Source organism: Stegodyphus dumicola, chromosome X2, assembly GCF_044657685.1.
Source record: "Stegodyphus dumicola isolate Sdum_Otavi_A_Nest chromosome X2, ASM4465768v1".
NCBI lineage: Eukaryota > Metazoa > Arthropoda > Arachnida > Araneae > Eresidae > Stegodyphus > Stegodyphus dumicola.
The window spans coordinates 22,041,133-22,062,678 of record NC_140781.1 but is presented as its reverse complement, the minus strand read 5'-3'; the positions used below and the strand labels follow the sequence as shown (position 1 = coordinate 22,062,678).

The 21,546-nt window shown below is 33.2% G+C and overlaps 1 protein-coding gene across 2 annotated transcripts in view; it reads left to right on the top strand.

Annotated features, from left to right (window-relative positions):
- Positions 1-21,546, top strand: part of LOC118190690 (serine/threonine-protein kinase mig-15-like) — a 242,142-nt gene that overhangs the window by 70,599 nt on the left and 149,997 nt on the right. For both annotated transcript variants that reach the window (XM_085810039.1, XM_085810040.1), the window contains exon 9: positions 15,184-15,256. In XM_085810039.1, the coding sequence (XP_085666165.1) occupies positions 15,184-15,256 (73 nt within the window). The remainder of the gene's footprint in view (positions 1-15,183; positions 15,257-21,546) is intronic.

Genomic DNA, 21,546 nt, shown 5'->3' with positions numbered 1-21,546 from the left:
ATGATCTTCAATTCACAACTTGACATACAACCAGATCAAGCAGCTTGTACTTTGCTTTGGCCCTAGAACAATATTGGCAGCTTTATGAATTGGATCTTCTAGATAGGGCATCGGCGTTACCGTGTGATAATCCTATTCGCCAAGTTTTCTGTTCAAAATCTGAATTTTTTTTACATAAAAAGTGAAATATTTAAAATTTCCATTTGCTTTTCTGATAATAGCTTAAAAGCAAAAATATGAAAAATTTTTTCTCAAAGATTGATGACTTCTGATGTGTTTGCACTTATAATGTTGGCAATCACATGTAATGAAAAAAGGTTTTTTGTTACAATATTATAACAGTGGTAAACTAAGATACTGCAAATTAGCATGAAGCAATATTTTCCCAATCATGGGCTGAGACTTGGTACTTGTCTCTGCAGCATAATGACTATCATGAGTATTAAATAATTTAATAATGCCCATCTTCTTAAAAGAACATTCAGCAATCTAGGTGTTTTGCTTTTGGATTTGCATTTTGTTTCTTATGAAACTATAAAATACCAGTGAACTGAATCATGAGTATTAAATAATTTAATTAAATGAAATTAAAAACTCACTTCATCCTCATTGACACTAACTTGTGATTCTATTATTGTGTCACAATCTTGTTATTTGCAGTAAAGTAGCTCATCCATTGTCAGAGCAGTGGGACTGTGAATGAATGCTTTATCTGCATTGCTTAGACCACTTGTACGTATCTGTACTATCCCTTTGTTCAGTTGTAGTTAATTATCAAGGGAGAGAGGATTTTTATTTATTTATTACCGCGTTCATTTAAATTTAAGTATGGATAAATGAGCAATGAAGCAACAAGTAAATTAGGTACCAGTTACAAACTGTTTGATTAGCATTAATAAACAATCAGTAGAGAGAGAAATAGCTGGTGCTTTTAATCGTCTTTATGCTAGAATATGTAATTATCATTCTTTTCCTAAAATCCCAAGTCATCTTCTTAATTACCCACAGACTTACCTGAATTAAGAAACAGACAACATTTTTAATTCACCTTTACCTGAATGGGAACTCAAATGTAGCATTAAGCAATTGTCACGGAGAAAGAGTGTAGGACTGGATGGAATCCTGCTGCAGTTTCTCATTAATCTTGGTTAAAAGTCTATGAAAGGCTTACTCAGACTTATTAACATCTCTTGGACTGCAGGTATTTCCAGTGTGTATCATAAAGGAGAAATAATACCTATTTTCAAAACTGGTGAAGATCTAGGAGTTTTGATTAGCTTTCATCTAATATCAGTTACTAGTGTAATATAAGCACTGACTGAACACCCTATCTCATTGTAAATAGACTTAGTCACTATTTTGAGAAATTCTGTGGTATTTCTGATAGACAGGCCAGTTTTAGGAAATATAGAAATACTATTGAACAGATAGCAAGACTCACACAGGGAGTAAAAGATGGCTTCCGTCTTAAATAGATTACTGTAGTGTTGGTCGACTTTCAGATGGCCTTGCATAGAGTATGGAGGAAAAAACTAGACAAGGACTTTCCATCAGCAGTATTGTTCACCATTTTAATGAATTCACATGCTGGAGTGCAGACCCTTCTCTTTGCTGACAACCTTTTTTTGTGGTCTGCTGATTGGGATATTCATATTATCCAGGATTTGTATTGCTCTTGATGCCCTTTTGACTTAGTCAAAAAACAATGAAATGTAGTAAATACTAGTAAGATAGCCTTTTCAGGTTTTTATCTTCAGTACGAAACCTAAAGAGATAGAGCTATTTTATGGAGACCAACAGCTTCACACGGCTCAAGAGGCTATTTACATGGAAACTGTTTTGGATTCCAGACTAAGTTATAATAAACAGGGCAATAGGAAACTAGGTATAGGCAACATGAGAAATAGACTGCTTAAAAGGGTTACCAGTGTGAGGTACTAGCCAAGATCTCTGTATCACTTATAAATCTTATATTAGGCCTGCTGTAGAATATGGTGGTGAACCTCACATAACTGCTTTTGAATCAAATTCAGAACAGGTTGTAAACTACTCAAAATAATGTCCTGAGGATCATCGTTGGTAGAACATTTTCTACTCCTATTCAGGCCATACATTTGCAAGCAAATATTGAGCCTCTGACTCATTGAAGGAAAATTAAGTGCTCTCAAGTTTATTATGAGAGAATTGTGGTGTTTTCTGGAAGATGTGCAATTCTGCAGAGCGTAGTTTAAATTCCCAACCTACCTTTTCACATGTGACAAATGGAACTGTCTGAATTTTTTATATCCCTTCTTTTGACAGACAACCACTACTTGAGACTGATGTGTTTCTAAGACTTTTGAGCTTCGTAAGTTGTAATTTAGACATGGTTCTGCCAGCCAGTAAAAAATTGTGCACTGATACAGAATTGAGGATGGCTGCTTTGGCCCCTACAGGTAAAACATTTCCAACAGTGCAACTGGTTGCATGTGTATACCGATGGTTCTGCAATAGGTGCTACTAGTAAAATAGGTATAATACAATAGTACAATAGGTGCTACTGCTAGTGCTAGAAGTTTATTCTTGGCACTTCAGCTGTTTTGACTCAAAACCTTTGTTTAATATCAAATTTATTTCACTTTACAAACACATACATATTAATGTGACTATTTACATGTAGAGTTTAGTATAATGATCAAAAGATCTGTACATCTTAATGATAAAAAAAAATTTAGTAACGTAACTTAACTGCTTAGGAATTTTCTGATCACAACATTCAAAAACAAAACTGTTTGCCATATTTATTCATTAGACAAAATTACAAAACAAACTATTAAAAAATAAGAAACGGAAATGATAAATAGGAGTCGCAACATCCTCCCACCCTTTGAATTGCAGGCAAGTCTGCTTTAAAAGCAATGCAAAATGAAGCAATGAAAATGTATACATATATAATAGACATAAATTTTAACACATGACATGAAACTGAACTAAGAACTATAATCATGTGAATATAACATTAAAGAACAATAAACACACAAATGACATTACAGTTATCAAAGTCTAAGGAAAAAGTCAACGGTAGTTCATAAGTCCATACGTTTAATAGGCACTACTCAACGACTACTTCGAGTTACCTTTACATCTTCAGGAATCTCATTATCACAAGGCCCAAGCATTTAATCCAGGCGGCCTAGGTTCAGTTCCAGGCATGGGAACCATCCGATGTATCAGACGCAGTCCAACTCTCAAACACTTCTTTAAAGAAGCATATCCAGGCCACTTGAAAGAATCATCGAACACTGGCCGAACCTTCGCAGTACTGCTGGATGGATGGCTTGATAACAGGCCTATGAGGAAGATGATGACTAAGCTTAAACATCTGATCCATTGGAACCATTTCTATGCTGCCTTCTAATTTCCACTGTTGGAATTATCATAGGCTTCGAAGTTATTTTCGTTTAAACAAACATTTTGTTACAGTGTGAAGTTGTGATTCAGCTGCCCAGCTATCCATGGCAAAGATACTTCATAACATCCATCTTCACATACCCTTAACGTTTTCCTGAAGTGGATCAAAATTTCTTTTTCAAGAAGGATCTTAATTTTTCTTTCTACTGGATCTGTAATCCCTAAAACTTCTAAATCCCATATTTTCAGCAACTCAAAATTTTGAAAATTTAACGTGACCACATTAATTACTTGCTTTTCCTTGCCTAGTCGTAAAATCGTCCAACCTAGTAAACTCTCTACTGTTGGTTTTAGGATTGGCATATAAATAACATTCTCAAAAGAATCATCCACTTCTAACAAAAGCACATTACGGCAATATACATAAAGAAAACTTAATTTAAGAAAATCAGTCATAAGAAATCTTACCACCTTTGCAATTGTTATCACAAATATGAAATTACTATAATCATCTACCACTGTTAAAAAATAACAGCTTCCATCTATTGATTTCTCAATTGGTCCAACTAAATCTATGTGCCATAATTCTAAAATATCTTCAGATTCCTAAAATTTCACACTTTTATAAGATGTTCATGTTATTTTTCGTAATGTACAAAGTTCGTAATTGTTTTGAGAAATTTTTACATTTTCTAATCCAATGACGGATGAGGGTTTTTTATTTCTATCAGCCTTTGATAATTTATATGACCTAGTCTCTGATGTCATAGTACATCATTAAGATAACTAATTTTAGCTTCAACAATATTTCCTTCAACTGCAAATTTATTTCCATTTCTGTTAGCTATATATAGAATGTTTCCCTGTTTATTGATCACTTCTGCTATATTTTTGGTAAAAATTACTTTTAAATCATGATCTACAATTTTTGATACTAACAGCAGATTTTTACTTAAATTTGGTACTTGCAGAACATTTTCTACTCTCAAGATGTTCTTATTTCTATCAGTTTGCATTTTAATTTTACCAATACCAACTGATTTGATCATGGCCCCTTTTTCAGCTGTCATTATTTGTCGTTCTTCATCTTTAAAATTAGTAAATATTTCTTTACTAGTTGCCACGTGAGATGTGGCTCTTGAATCAATACTCCATTTAATTTTTCTATTCTCTTGTTCATTTATTTTATTCTTTCCATTATTTCTATCTTGATTAAGATATGAGCTTTCTATTTTCTTAGATACTTCAAATAAGCATGTAGCTGATTCATATTCTCTTTCCTTGCTTGACATTCTATAAGTTTTATTTGTTAAATTTCTCTGCTTATGATGTTCTTGTTTAGTTTTCATTTTACATTCAGTTGATTTGAGGCCGAATTGTCCACAGCAAAATCACTTTATACTATTATTATTATTTCGACATTCTTTTATTAAATGTCCTAGTTTTCCACAATTAAAGCATCTTCTTTCACATTTCGATTTTATCCAGTTTTCTTTTGGCTTAGAACTTACTTCTATTTGTTTTCCTCTTTATTTTTCTCTTCTGTTACTTTTAAAGCTGTTTATTTTTCTCTTCTGTTACTTTTAAAGCTTGTCTAATTGAAGCTAGGTCTTTCTCTTTATTACTTTTAATAATTTTAACATCAAATTCAAATTCCTTTCTAAGTCCTTCTATTATGAAGTAAATTAATTCTTTATCTTTTATTTCATCTCCAACTTGAATACTTTTACTTTTCAGAATTTCAGCTCTATTCATATAATCATCTACTGATTCATTTTGACTCATTTTCAGTTGAGCTAATTCTATTCTACATTTGATTTTAATATCTTCTGTTCTTGCCGCCATTTCTTTTTTTATTTTCTCCCATAACTTCTTTGCGTTCTTTTCATTCGCATATTTTAATGCTTGTGGAGCTGTTATAGTTTGATTCATTATATTTTTTGCTATCACGTTATTCTCATCCCATATTTCCCAAGTTTTTATTTCATTTTCGAAATTAACATCATTCTTTTTATATGGTTTTGGTGGTTCATCAGCTTCTATCACACTTCTCCATATTTTTAAACTTCTTAATTCACTTTCAATTCTATTAAATGTTCAAAATGTGTTCAAAATTAAAGTAGCAGCAGTAGGTTCATTCGTACATAAACCAGTTCACTCGTGTAACTGGTTTATGTAATTCTTTTTGTTTAATACCACTTCCAAATGCATTTTCTGCTAAAACATGATGTTCTTCACCCTCTACTTCATGACATAGGAAGGACATAAAATTTTCCAGAACCTTTTCCATTGCAAGGACTGGCTATCCTTCTTCAACTTCTCTGTTGAGTCTAAACCTATCCCAAGCCTTTAAAACTTCCGTCAGAAGACACAATTCCGCAACAGGCCACCTCTGTTGAGTCTAAACCTATCCCAAGCGTTTAAAACTTCCGTCAGAAGACACAATTCCGCAACAGGCCACAGCATTGCTGCGTATTTTGATGTTGTTACACCCAGTAATTCTAACGCTTGTAAATATGAACCAAGTTGATTGTATAAATCAGCTAACTTGATGATTGAATTATTATTTTAAATAACAAAAGATCTCCAATGTAAACTTCAATCAATAAGTCCTTTCTGCCTAATTGGGACTTTAAATGGTCAATAACTTTCACGTTGTTATCTTTAGAAGGTAGATAACATTCAGCAATGTCACGTGCTTTACTCTTTGGTTTCAAGGAAGAAAACAGATATTGAAATTTATCTTCTCTTAAATTTTCATCTTCATGAACTCTTAAAAACTGACCCCAAAATGCAACCAATGATTTAGGCATAAGGTCATATCCCTTAATATGTAATTTAGGAAGTTTTAAATTATCAGATGGAAGCTTATTAGAAGTTACAGATTTACCTTCATTATGTTGATTATAATTCTTTTCATACATAACTCTAATTTCAGTAATTTGTCTCTGTATGACTCCATTCCATCATATTCTTCGTCAATAAAAATAATTAAAATTTTAATTTTTTCATCTACTTCAAATAATTGCTCTGCCTTCTCGACAACTTTGCCAAACTGAACATGAATGTCCCTTTCGACATCAATCTTATGATGAATATCGGCAAGCGTATTCGCCGCCATATTAAAAGAGACGGCATAAATTAGTTCTTTTTGCTCATAACAAGCATCATAAATTATATGGTTTACCTCCAATAAAGTAATGGTTAGATTCGTAAGTCCAATGGTTTCTGGTTCACTACTCAATGTAGAGTGCACTGTCCTAATCACCAGATGCCACTTTTGTTTAGACTGAAAATCTAGCTTCGTTTAATATCAGACAAACACACACATATTAACGTGACTATTTACATGTAAAGTTTAGTATAATGATCAAATGATCCGTGCATCTTAATGATGATAAAACAATCAGTATTTCTTTAACATAACTTAAGTGCTTAGAATGGGGATTTTCCAATCACAACATTCAAATTAAAACTGGTTGCCAGATTCATTCATCAGACAAAACAAACTATTAAATTATTAAATGATAAGAAACAGAAAATGCTAAACTTAATAGGAGTCACACCAATTTTAGCAGGGCTGTTGGTGCAAATTGTACCTACTACAATGCTGAAGTGGCTGCTGTCCATCTGGCCTTGACTGAAATCAGTAAAAGAGGTGTTGAGAATGTGATATTTATTGATTCACAGGCCACTATTAAATTTCTTCAGGTATACTTTCAAACAATGGCTCTGTTTTAAATTGTCAGCTTATGAAAAATTATCGTAATAACTAATAGTCACAATGTTACTCTGCAGTGGATCCCAAGTCATTGTGGAATTATGGGTAATGAGTTTGCTGACACTCTGGCCAAGGTTGGATCTGTCCTTCCTCAACCCAATACTCCTGCATGCTATCACAGTGCTAAGAGAATCAATGGAGCTAGATGTGCAGCTCATCTTCGAGAGAATAGACTTTGTGAAGGGGAATAGAGAGGCCCATTTTTGCAAACGTACCTAGACTTGTTAGTATTGGTAAGTTTAGATTAAAAACTGGACATGACTACCTCATGAAACAGCTGCACAGATACAATTTAGCAGTTTCTCCATCTTCCCCATTATGTAATATTGACAACATGTGCAGTAACTGTTTGGACACTTGCTCTGGACTTAATGACGTGGCAATGGCTAATGCTGTAAAAAATTATTGCACTTTTTTTGTTTCTGATTTGTATTGGCTGCCTGTCACAGACTAAAGGCAGTCATGCCTAGGTGTGGTGTAGGATTAAAAAAAGAAAAAAAGATTTATACTTCTATTGCAAAAAAGAAGTTGCTGTGAACCCAACATTCAGGACATTCAAAAGATTACATACAATCTGATTTCATCAAGAGTAGTGAACTAACATTTGGAACTAAAACATCAAACTACAGTAATATAAAAATGTATTTCTTTATAATAATAAAGTAAGAATAACTGCCAAAAGAAACAGAGTCTTCAAATTTTTTCACAGTGCTTAGTCTGAAAACTTTGAGGTGACTTCAAATGAACATCAAAATTGATTGCCGAAACTGGTTATTCTTACATTGTTGCCAAATATTTGTTGTTATATCACAGAAAATAATAGCACCTTTAAATATCTGTTAAGAAAACAGGAGAACATAGTATGCTGGCATTATCAAATATTGATCTGAAACTTACAATTGTGAAGATGACAAATAATATTGAAGAAACTGGCATAGAGCACTTAACAGAGTGCAACTTTTCTCCTTGTAAGTTAATGAATCTATAGGCATATCAAGCAATGCTAATCCAATGCACTTGCATAATAGATTTGCAAGGTACACTTTTAGCAGTAAGATTTATGAATAATATCTCTTTTATAAACCTCTAACAATAAAAACAACACTCAAATTAAAATTAAAAAAAATAGTAATCAGTTGGATTAAAAGGAAGAAATTTTAAAGTTGATTGATTATTACGTCAGGCGAGATACCATTGATTGGAAAAGTTGTAGTGAACTAAGTAACAATGGATTCATGTAATGTAATTCAGTAATCAATGCAGCATACTTTTGTGATATTTTTTTATTTTTAGAATATAAGCCTGATATTACAAGATACCAATAAAATTATATTTAAAGTGAATGTGGATGCTGCAATATAGTAACTCAAGTTCTAACCCAGTCTTGAAGCAGAAAATTTCAAAATTATGAAGGTAACAGATTTAAAAAAAGATAGAAACAGAGTTTGCATGTCAGTTGAGATTTTAGCTGTTATCAAGCAACATCTTTTAGAACTAACTGCTCGCAAATCTTAAGGAATATTCCCCTGAATCAATAGCAGTAAAACACGAGTAAAGGACTCGTTTGCAAACACAGAATATAAGACAAAATTGCTATTGTCAGGAACTAAATCTGAAACTGTATTATAATGTATTACAAAACTCAAAAATATGTTCAACAGAATACCACTGATGGGTTTTGGGTTATGTTTTTGCCAGGATTATTCAGTTTTTGCAGAAACAATTGAGGCACTTTTCAGATTTTGAAGCATCTGGGAAGGCTAAACATGCTGCAGTTTTTTAGCCTGAGACATCCCATGTATATTCTGTGAGGTTCAAAAGTGGTTATAAGCTGCCAAACCATTCAGGTTTTATCTTGTGCTTCTAAGTATTCTGACTTCAGAGATACTTGATGTGGATCAGTACTGTCATTCATTAACAACAACAACAACAACAACAAAAAAAAAAAAAAAAAAAAGGCCAACAGCACCTTTAAACAGCCTTGCATTGAATTCCAAGATCTCATCCCCATATCTGTGACCAGTTACAGAATTTCCACAAAAGCTGGCCATTTTTGATATTCCACTGCAAACCATGAAACTGCCACGGTGGAAACAAGATCGTTCGTGAACAAAGGGAGTCAAGTTGTGTGTTCCTTGCTGCCTTCATATCAAAACGACTTTAGAATCACAGTTCAGCCTACATCTGGACTCGTTAGTAAAAGGTATAGGACCCCATTCCTCTTAGCTTCATTGAACATGAAGAAGATACCTTAAATGGGCATGAATGTCAAGATGAAATCAGTGGAACACAAGCCACTGGTTTTCTTTCTTGAAGTCCTACCTTATGAATCCCTAATGGAACAGGTAGAAGGCTGACTCAAATTCCTGTGATAGTCTGAAAATCCGAAACTAATATCTTGTAGTAATGCCACTATTTCTTCAAGCGTACTGTAACCACAAGCTGTTTTCAGATGCAACTGATACTCTTAATTGCCTTTAACCAGGCTGTTTTCTAACTGATTAAGTGCTTTAAAAATGGTTTTGAGTTCTTGATATGACACCTTGAGGTATATTCAGGTCTTGGATGGCCTCCATAGATTCTATCCTTAACTGCCACTTTTTACCTTCACTGAAATGATGCCTTTGACTCATAACTAATGAATACTGATCATTTGCAGAAACCACATTAAACACTAGACCTAAATTTTAAAATAACATCAGCTGAGCAATGGCCACCTTGAAAATATTTTTGAAAGTTGCTGAACATTGCAGTTTGATTTTAGTTTGATTCAAGACAGACAGGCTGGCTGCATGGGCATTTTCATTGTTTTCCGTGAATTTGAGCCAGTTTCTCTTAAAATGTCCTCCACAAAGACGTTCCTTCCTGCAGGCAGATAGCTGTTGTGAGTTTTTTGGTAATAGAATAAGTGAAACGGAATATAGATGCATTCATTTTGTACATGTGTGAATCACCTAAACTGCATATTTTATGTGTTAAACTTTGTGAAGAAGTATGGTATTGCATTTATTTGCAGATAATTAACATAAATAATTATATCATAGGACATTGATTAAAAACTTTAATTAGTGAGCATATTGTTTAAAATTATCCTTTAATTTTCATGAGCAGTAGCCACTAATAATGCTAAGATGGCCCTGCAGAACTGAATAATGTGCATACAAAAAAGTGTGAATCCTGTAGTACGCATGAAGTTCAAAAAGCGTATACATGAGTGCGATTAGAATGTTTTAGCGCAGAAGTGCCATTTGAGAGAATCTCGTATAATTCTTTGAACTGTTACCCAGAACAATGAAGAGTAAAAAAATACATTTAAGCTTTAATACAGCATCATAGCATATGACATTCCTGACCAAGAACCTTTGACTGTCTGACAGTGACTTTTTATACCGCCTGTATTTCTGAATTTTTAATATCTCTTCTATTCTCTGTTATCAAGAAACAAATTTCACTTTTGTTGTCTTTGTAAAATCTGTACAATGTCTGACCATGTAAAATCTTTACAGTGAAAAAGACTCTTAGCACTTCCTAGCATCCACACAGCTGGATGGTGTGACTGACAAATTTAATTAAACAAGCATTAATCATTTTTTAATATTCGTATCCTGAAATCCGCTGGGCTGAGACCAAAATTTGCCTTTCTCCTGCTATCGTATAGGTGTGAAATTCATGAGACTATCGGTTTTTTCTGCTTTTTGTTCCATTTCCGGTTGACTATCGGATGCACTTGTTTTACATTATAAAGCCCAAGTGACTAGGAGGGACTTTTAAAGAATATTCATTGGTGTATAACATGGTAACTCAAAGGATAAGGGAGAAAAATGGCACTAAAGTGGTGAGACAGGAAATTCTAGGAAGGAAATCAACTGTGGTTATTGGAAAACTATCCATGTGATCAAGATGCTGAAGGACATGGTGTAGAACATACAAAGAATTCCTTCTTTGGAGCCTAAGTATTTTGCTGCAATAACTTTCTTCTTATTTTCATAACAACGAAGAACTCTAATTTTGAAGATTGTTATGTTCTACATTAATTTCATCAGGAGTGAGCAATGTTGTAAATTTTATGTAAATCTGGATTTTATTGTATAATAGTGTTTGTCTTATATTTTGTATTTGTTTTTATTTATTTCATGCTTTTACATTTACATTCATAAGTTTTACATTTATTCAGTGTGTTTTTTGTGTAATTTTTAATTTAGAATTATATTTGTATATATATTTGTATGTATTTAAATGTTTTAGTCTAAATACATGTGAATTGATAGAAGAGCTTATGGAGTAGCTGGAATTTAATGCTGATGAAATTTATCGGGCTTTGGCACCAGATTTCTTCCTGTATTTTGGCGATGCAAAAACTATTCTCTAATTTGGTGACATTTTGAAAACTTTACAAATCCTCATTTTTAGACCTTAGGACCGATTTCTTTTGAAGGTTTTGGTTGTGTCAGCCCACATTGCTGGCTTTGGTATAAATGAGAGGTTGCAAGAAGAAAATTTGTGCTGTGTAACCGATATAATGTTTACAACTTATTTATGCTATGTAAGCAATATAGTGTTTGCAACTTTGAAGTTGTGGTTATTTGATTGTGGTGGTCCTTCACTTAAAACCGATGAGATAATGTTTTTTCTTTGTGTTAAAAAGAATTAAGACTATTAGCCCGGCGGAAGTCGCACCAAGAAAAGTTACTAGAGTGAGCGCGTGGGGTATCACATACCCCAATATTTAAAATACAATAAAAATAGTATTATTTAGTTTTAAAACTGTTTTTTTTTCTTGTGTATTATAAATAAGTGAATAATAATTGGGTTTCAGAAAATTAATTTCCGAAGTAATCTTAGAGTTAAAATTAAGATAAATGAAAATAATAAACATCATGCCTCTAAGTTTCATTGCATCTCTAATACACCATGCTTATTTTATTTCTTCACACTTTGAACGAAATACATTCATGTGTTCTTGGCACAGAATGTTTTCACATTTTAAACATTGCATTCACGTTCTTCTGTCCTTGGCACGAGGGCAAAAAATTTAACACATCTTTCATACGTAGTTGTTTCGAATTTCATGTATTCGTTTTAATTCTTCATCGAAACTTCTGCTTTTGTTTTGCATGCAGTACGTCAATTTCTTGGAAAAGTATTAATCTCTGATCTTTGTTCAATACTTTTTTTCATTAATTGTAATGCTAAGTCCTTCAAAAACAGACTTCTGTTTCTTGTTGGTAGATTAGCAGTTGAATGTAATATAATTCAAGCATTTATTACAGCAACATTCAGTGCAGGAAAGAAAATTACCATTAGCCACCTTCTTGTTATTCTGGCAACTGAATAATTGGCTGTCATTTCATCCCCCATATACACTGCTCCTTTAGTCATATTATTAAAACATATAATTCCTGACGTTTTATTTTCTCCAATAGTATCAGCTATAGTATGATCGTTATATAATGTTGAAAGCATAAGAACAGTTTTTCCTTTTTTAGGAACATCAGGAATTAATGTTTTATCTTTTTCGAAACCAAAACATTGTAGAAAATATTCTTAGTTTCATCTTCAGTTTCCGAAATGCAATCTTCATCGCTTTCAAATATTTCTAATAAATCTCGCATGCGTTGCATCCCCAGTTCATAGGGACTCATTCTTTTTACCATAATGCAGTTAGAAATTTTTAAGAATTTAATGTCAAGAACTTTAATATTACTTGTGAGTAGAAATATTTACTGTTACACTCTAGAAATAAATTTCTGAACTAAATATTCAGTCAGAAAAACACCTACACGGACAGGCGCGTGGTGTGTGTCATACCCCAGTTATTAACAAAATACCGATAATTTTTTTTCTGAAACACACAAGCAAAGAAAAAGTGGTTCTGAAAGTCAACTACAACTAGAAACTCAGCTACTGAAAGCAGCAGAGAATTTCAGTTTCACAAGTTAGGAATATTCCACTTTTATGTAGGGTTGGGGTATGATACAACCCACGCGCCTTCCCATGCATCCTTTCTACCTTAACCTAATTTTACTTGATACCTTCTTTTGTATAAATTGCTATTGTTTGATGTTGCAATCAAAAGTTCAAGTTTGCATGTTCATCTGTATTATAGTTAAGTCTTTATGAATCTTCAAATCTAATAATGCGGTTTCTAAATTATTTCTTTAAAATTTCTGAGAAATGATTTTTTTTCCCCCACATAATGCTCAAAGAAAGGAAATTCAGCTGGAAAGTATTAAAATGTGGATGGTGTACAATCAGTATGCTACATATGTTACTGTATATGTTATGTATTTTAAAGGGGAATGCTTAAGAAAAGGAATAAACTAAATAGTTATGACACTGAAATTGTGTTAAGAAATTTTTAATGATTGCAAATTTATTCCTAGTGTAGATCTTCCTCATTTTAATTAATATGACTTCCAAAAATTCACTGTGGGAATTCAGTCATTAATTAACATCTGGTATATTAATGTGGCTCACAACTGGCCGAGCGGGCAAGTTGCTGAACACTGGTAGTTCAGTCCCAGGTTCGAATCCCATGAATGGGCTGGCTGCATGAGTGTTTTCACCATGTGTAACATATATACAAGCCAGTTTCCCTTAGAACATCCTCCATTAAAGGATCATTTCCTTTAGATGGATAGCTCTTGATGCTTTCCTGTAATCCCATAAACCAAATAAAAAAAAAAACAGTACATAATAATGCAACCACATAGGCACTATTTTGCAATTTTTTACAGATGAAAAGCTAAAAGTTACTTATCATGTACAAGTTGGTGGTTTTCATGCCTTTTCCTTTGATAAAGTTTCCCAAACTATTGATACTTATCATAATTGGGCAAACATTATTAACATGTTAGCAATTTAAAATACCAGTTTGAATTATTAAATAAAGAAGATTATGTGATATATTAAAAAATAAAACACATTCTTCTTCAGATCTTTCTGTAACTTTTTTACATATTTTTCTCCTGCAGTACACAGTGATCTGTTTTCACTTTAAAAAAAAAATCAGAGATTTATAGGGGCTTGGTCTAATCCTCGGCAGCAGCGGCTGTCGAGGAAACACATTTTCTCATTGTCCTCTTAAGAAAAGTTTCAGTAAAATTCTGTATTCCTGCAAAAATTGTATTGCAATTTCTTCCATTGCTAGCAAATTACTCAAGCTCCTGTTTTAACACTAAGGCAAGAAATATCGCGATTTGTGTATAATAACTCTGGGAACTTTGAATACAACAAAAAAGAAGACGTACGAAAATAGTGGTGTTGCTTGACTGGGGGATTATTATGAGCATAGTTGCTGGAAGAATGGTTATGCACGTGGTTGCCAGAGTTCAGCACATTCTAAAAATTTGGCAACTTTTACTAGGGGGGTTGTGTTAATATGTAAGTACTTAATACCTGTGTATACATTTTTATATCCTTATTTCCGTTGCTATGTTTAAAAATTTTTGTATGACATTATCATAATAATGAAGAAGTTGATGCTTAAGCAAGAGGAAATATAGTTAGATACATAACTTTATCTAACTATATTTTATCTAACTTTATTGTCTAATAAGTACAGAGATTATGCCTTGCTTAGTAAGTAGGTATAAAAAACTAAACTAAATGGTGCAACAGCCCTTTGTGAGCCATAGCCTGCAGTGCCCTGATACCTGCTTTCTTGATTGTGGGCCCGGGGTGAATGGGTGTATGCCCTGATCAGCTTGTTGCAGGACCTCCTGTGTTTAGTCTCCAAGGTAACTTGGTACTAAGTTTCTCGACCTCAAGGTCTGAGTCAACCTTGCTCAGTCTGTTGATCGAACCGCAGACCTGTGATGCTGCTGCAGGATGTGCTAGCTATTGTAATATTCATATTTATTTGTCATTTTATAACATTTGATATAATTCACATTACATTTAGTGTTGTGATTATAAATTGCTAATTTGTATCTTTCATATTTTATTCATAATTGATTATAAAGCTTTCAACATGTATGTTTCTAATTTATTTTCCTTCATATTCATTACAGTTGATTTTGGTGTAAGTGCTCAGTTGGATCGGACTATCGGAAGGCGAAATACTTTCATAGGAACGCCTTATTGGTAAGTTTCTGATTGAAGATTATCTTCAGAAGTCTTAACTTTAGTTGTCTTTGAAGTTTTTCTTCAAAAGTTTCTTATTTCTCAGTTGTCTAGTGACATTCATGGAAAAGCTTTCTGTAAGTATATAAACTGTACCTTCATTAAATATTCCATGAACTTCATTTAAACAAATAGTTTTTATGAACATATAAATTAAATTATGAGAAGTGGCACAAAATAAATTACCTTCTTTGACTTTATCTTATAAAAAGTGACCTACTTCAATATGTTTTCTTCTCTATTAAAAAATCCAGTATAATTACACTTTGATTACCAATAAGTAAATAAGTTATGACAGTTTTACTGATCTTCAACGAAATTTTCTAAATGTAAAAGTTCGTGCTATGTACCTTCTGGCAACTATTGATCATTTTCATGTGCATCAACTTGCAGGGCTTTCTACATGTGGAATCATGCATCCAGTAGTGTTTCTGCACATTTCTGTCTCATTTGCATCATCTGCATCAAAAAAACCTTTTTTTTCTTCTGTTTAATTAAAGCATTTCGTTGAGCATGCATGATCGAAATAGAAATCTGTAGTGCCTTTTAGGTATATAAAAGACTTTTTTTCATTTGCAGTACCTTTTACATTTTCATTATTTACATATCTGCTTTCAAATGTAACTGCAGATCTAAAATCTGAACAAATTTTATTAAATGGACGAAGTTTACAAATTGCTTCTTTGTAAGATTGTTTGATTTCCCCCTTTCATTAGGGACTTTTGTTTTACTCCAATGGAGTCATTGTCTATTTTTATTCTATTATTCCAAATTTCTGAATATCTCATTAACGTTCTGATTATTCACCTTTCATTAGGTACTATTGTTTTACTCCCATTGAAGTTATTGTTTCTTTTTATTCAGTTATTCCAAATTTCTCAAGAATATATCATGAATGTCCTGATTATTTTGATGTTGGTCTCGGATATTTCTGCTTTCATTCTCAAAAAGCTACTTAGATGCTCTGCCACCTTTACTTTAAAAATTTTTCTAAATTTCTTTACAGTCAAAAGTCGTTAATCCGGACTCGTCGGGACTTCCGCGATTCCGGATTATTGATTTTTCTGGATTATAGATCATCAGTTTAAATCTGGTAAGATGGCATGCAGAAATTACAAAATTAAAAATATGAAACCGTAATTTATGAAATAAAGAACAATTATGATCTAAAGGGTATCAAAATTTACAAAAAGAAAAAGCTTAATATTTATTTGTTTACTTTATTAAACATTTCTTTCAATGTAAGTTGTTTAAGTTGCTTCGTTTCATGTAAATTCGTTCATGTACTTTCTCTTTAATTCTATTAAACAGACATAATTTCTCGCTTAGTTACAAAATTCCGCTGTTCAAGTCCTATAATTGCTGTGTGGAGAATACCAACTAATTTGTCAATCAAAATTTTTTCGTTTTCAATAACCTCTGGGTCATTTCTTCACTATCAGAAGCAAATTATAATGACGAGGAACTTGATTTAAATCGTATCAAAGACAGAGTACATCGAGATGAAATATTACATTTAGTAAGGAATTATAAGCCAAATAAAATAAAAACATCTGCCCTGAAGATAAGGATAGTGCTGACAGATCAACTTCCAATTCATTGCGCGCCGCGGAGTGAAATTGATAAACAGATTTCGGATTTCAAAACATACTTTCGCTTTGTAGATCCTTTACATATTAGTAAATATATATCGGAAATTCTATTTGACATAATCGAAAGTTCAAGCTTCATCTTTTATAAAATTTCTCTAACAGTCTGTAAAAAATAATAAGCTGGATCCAATTTGAAGATTAAGGAACAACGGAATCTGCAACATTAACTGAATTAGATAATTTTAGCTTAGCTTATACCATCCGTTACACATTAAACGTGCATGTGCACACGCATATTCACAGCCGTAAAGGTCTTACGCGCACTTGTAAATGCCTGTGCTCATGCATGAACGCGACGCATGTGCAGGAAGTTTGTAGCTTTGAGGTCCGGATTATAGATCATTCCAGATTATGGGTGTCCGAATTAACGACATTTGACTGTATATTTTTCCCATTCAAACTACCATCATGAAAAAATATTCTGTTGTTTCTTATATATCTGTTTGGAGAAAATCTCAATCAGGTCCATGAATTTCATCCTGTCCAAGAGATAATAAGCACCTGCCATTTTGGCCAAGGCTACTGAGCACTTTAACCAAGGGTCTCCTATCCCCTTTCCCTACCACCCCCTCTCTTGAGGACTTTGGGCTTGACAATATGTTAAGTATACCCTTGTTGAAAAGATACTATACACTTACAAATAAGCAAGAATGAAAATAAACAAGAATAAAAAATTCGAACACAACCTTAAGGTTGTGGCAGCTGGCTTCTCTACCAGCATGCTAAGACGGCAACTGTAATCCTGTAATTTTATATGGGAACTAACAGTGAAGATCTCTCAACATCAAGCTTCTGAACTCATTGAAATCCAGACCGTTCACTAAACTGTGTCCTCAAAATACCGAACCGCCCAAAATACTTTTCCAGTTTCACAGCAATTTCCTCCCCTCCCCGGTCATTAATGCAGAAAATAGGTGTGAAGATTTCGAATGACATCCTTTCTACTTTCTAACAAAGATTCCATTAGCCTTTGACTCCATTCTTTATAAACCTATTCTGAAGTTCAGACCAACAAGCCTTTCTGTCTTTGTTATGATCACAACTGAAATTTTATTTACTTCTGTTATTTTTATAGAAAGGAATAAATTGATTAAAAATAAATATAATCCTTAAATTTTTAAACTGCACTTTTATTGCTGTTTAAAGCTTAAAAGCACATTGTGCCAAAAAAGAATCAACAACGAAATGTCACGAGCAACCAAAAGATATGAAACCTCTTAGGACAAGCTGTCTGCAGTAAACTGATACATTGCATTTGGGGAAACTGCAACTGCTACTGCATACCTTAGGGGGAGGGAAGAAAACAAGATTACAATCTCGGCCGTTTCCTGGCAGTTCTGGTTGTTTCAGTGTAGTTTTTTATTTTGCATATTTGATTGTAATTCTCTGCAATCCATTTGCCAGCTCACAGGTATGTTTGATTGCAACTGAAAATATAGAAACAAATATAATGAATTGACACTGGTTTTTCCTGAAATTGGGAAATATATTCTCCAATTTTTTGGGCAGAATATCAATCAGTGCTAAAAGTCTTCATATTTTGTACTCTTTCTTTTTTTTTGGGGGGGGGGGAGGGTCTTCATATTTTCAATGTTCTGATAGGTTTGATTTTGAAGACTTTTTTGTTTTCTGTTCATTAAAATAAGTCCTATCAACTAAAAATCCTCTAAATACTTCTCCACGTTATCCTTTGTGTATATAACGCATGCTGCATCAATGGGGTATGTATGCCACGAGTTGAGCGCACCTGCTGTAAGGTTTCGTTAAATATGTTTTTCTCAAAATTGTAGGAAAAGTACTTTATTTTCATGGTATCAAAGCACAGAAAACACACTGGAAGGATAACTGAACATACATATGTTATCAAGCTATTAACTTGCACTGAAGAGACAAAACATTTATTGACACGTTGTTTTATTGACCACCGAGTCAATAACACATCGTGCAGAACCTTTGGCCTACAAAACAGTTGGAGCTCACCTTAAAATGGATGCGGCAAGTTCTTGGTAGATAACTGGAAACAGGCTGTGTCTGTAGCATCTGATTTCGAGAGTATCAGTAGTCTTATACCTGAGAACCTCTGTGAACGAGAGTAGAGGAGAATGTTATGTAACTGCGTAAAGGGCACATCGCTGCTGTCTTATGAGTTAGTTAGAAATAAATGTGTTGTGCCGTGAACTAGTATGTTTGGTTGTGTCATGCACTTCACTGAACCCACACCGCAAGACACAACATATTGGTTTTGAAGGTGTGTGAGAAGAAAATCGTTCCTGACTCGGCGCACTCAGTTACATTCGTAAGTAGTAGCAAAATTGAAACTTGGATTAGGGGATTCCCTGAGGACTGCAAAAGGTAGGAAAGTTATTTGATTTTTATTTTGAAAGAATGGAGAAGTTAATTGAAGAATTAATAAAGCAGAATGAAGCTTTAATGGTCGCATTGCAAGAGAAAAAGACAAAATTTCTAATTTTTTTTATAAGTTCGATGAAACGGTAGAAAATTTTGATTCGTTCATAGAATGATTTGAGGCTTTTTTGGACATTCAAAATGTTCCAGAGGCAAAACGTGGGAAAGTTCTGATCTCAAGCTTGAATGCAAAATTGTATAATTTGTTGAAAAATTTACTCTCTCCGGATAATGCTTCAGATAAAAATTTTACTGAACTAAAAATGGTTCTTAAGGATCATTTAAATCCTAAAGCTTTAATAATAACTTAGTCGGCACATGTTTATTAATAGTAAAAAGCATGAGGGGGAATCAATTAGTAGTTATGTCACTGAATTATGCTCGTTAGCGATTCTTTGTGAATATAAAGAGGATATGCTAAATACAATGTTAAGGGATGTTTTCGCTAGCGGTCTATGAAATTGTAATAACTTAAATCGATTATTTCAGGAAGATGTTATCGATTTAGAGAAAACATTAAAGATAGCCTTGGCGATGGAAGAGGCGGTTAAGGGTGCAAATGAGATTATAGGAAATTCCGTAGAACTGTAAGTACTTAAAACCCAGAAAAATGAGTCCAAACCGCGGAAACAAAACTTTTTTGCTAAGAATAATGAAGGTAAAAATGAAACTTGTCCACGTTGCTTAGGAGCAAATCACAATAAAATAACTGTAGATTTGCAACAAGTGAATGCCGCTTTTGTAAAAAAATTGGACATATCGAAAGGGCGTGTTATTTGTCTATGAAAAACCGACAGGTTAAACAAAAGAAAGTTGAGGCAAATAATGATTATGATTCGAAAAATTAGGTCCCCATTTATGGATTTAGCTCCAGAATGCACATGTCAAGAGAGGAAGAGTCGAAAAGACTGCCAATAATAGTTCAAGTTAAAATTAGAAACAAACCAGTTAGCATGGAACTTGATACTGGGAGAACAGTTTCAGTAATGTCTATAAATAAATTTAGAAAAATTTGCAATAAAAAGGTTCAGCCTACAAATTTAGTTTTTAAAACTTACAGGGGTGATAAGGTGGTACCTTTAGGATATGTTCCTGTTAAAGTTGAATACCAAGGTCAAAAATTAGTTTTAAATTTATACATTGTGAAGGAAAATTTGGACACAATTTTCGGCCGAGAATGGCTGTATAAAATCAATCTCGATTGGATTGCCATCAAAACATTGAAAACTTCTAGTGAATTGAATTTAAAAAAATTACTTGAGGAGTATAAGGAAATTTTTGATGGTAAATTAGGTGAAATTAACAGTCACGAAGTAAAACTAAATTTGAAACCTAATACTCTACCAATGTTTTGTAGGTAACGACCGGTACCTTTCACATTAAAAAATAGAGTTGAATCAGAAATTGATCGTCTTGAGAAAGAAGTTATCATTGAGAGGGTTGACTTCAGAATGGGCAACACCACTTGTGCCAATTGTTAAATCCGATGGTTCCATTAGGCTTTGTGCTGATTATTCTGTGACTCTGAATCCTCATTGGGAAGGGCCACAGCATCCATTATCAAAACTCGGAAGAAATATTTTCATGCCTTAATGGAAGTAAAAATTTCTTGAAACTTGATTTCAGTCATGCTATCTACAAATGAAGGTGCATCCAGAGAGCCAACGATTATTAACAATAAACACGCATAAGGGGTTGTATATTTGTAAATGCTTAATGTATGGATTAAGTGCTGCCATAGCTATTTGGCAGCAGTTGAGGGATTATTTCAGGGGATCGAAGGAATTAAAATTTTTATGGATGATGCTCGAGTGACAGGACCGGATAATCAGTCTCATTTAAAAGCATTGGAAATATTTTTTAAAAAATGCAAGGAGCACGTCGTAAAATTAAACTTAAGTAAAAGTAAATTTTTTTCAAAATGAGATTAAATTTTTAGGGCATAAAATTGGTGCCGATGGATTGCATAAAAGGGATGAAAAGATTTCGGCAATTGCTAATGCCCCTATGCCGAAAGGCGTCCAAGACATCAAAAGCTTTTTGGGATTAGTGAATTTTTATGCCAAATTTTGCTCTAATTTGGCATTTTTGGCACATCCCTTAAATAATTTAACAAGAATGATGTTAAATGGAGTTGGTAAAAAAACTGCCAAATCGCTTTTGAAATAATTAAAAAGGAAATTTGTTCAGTCA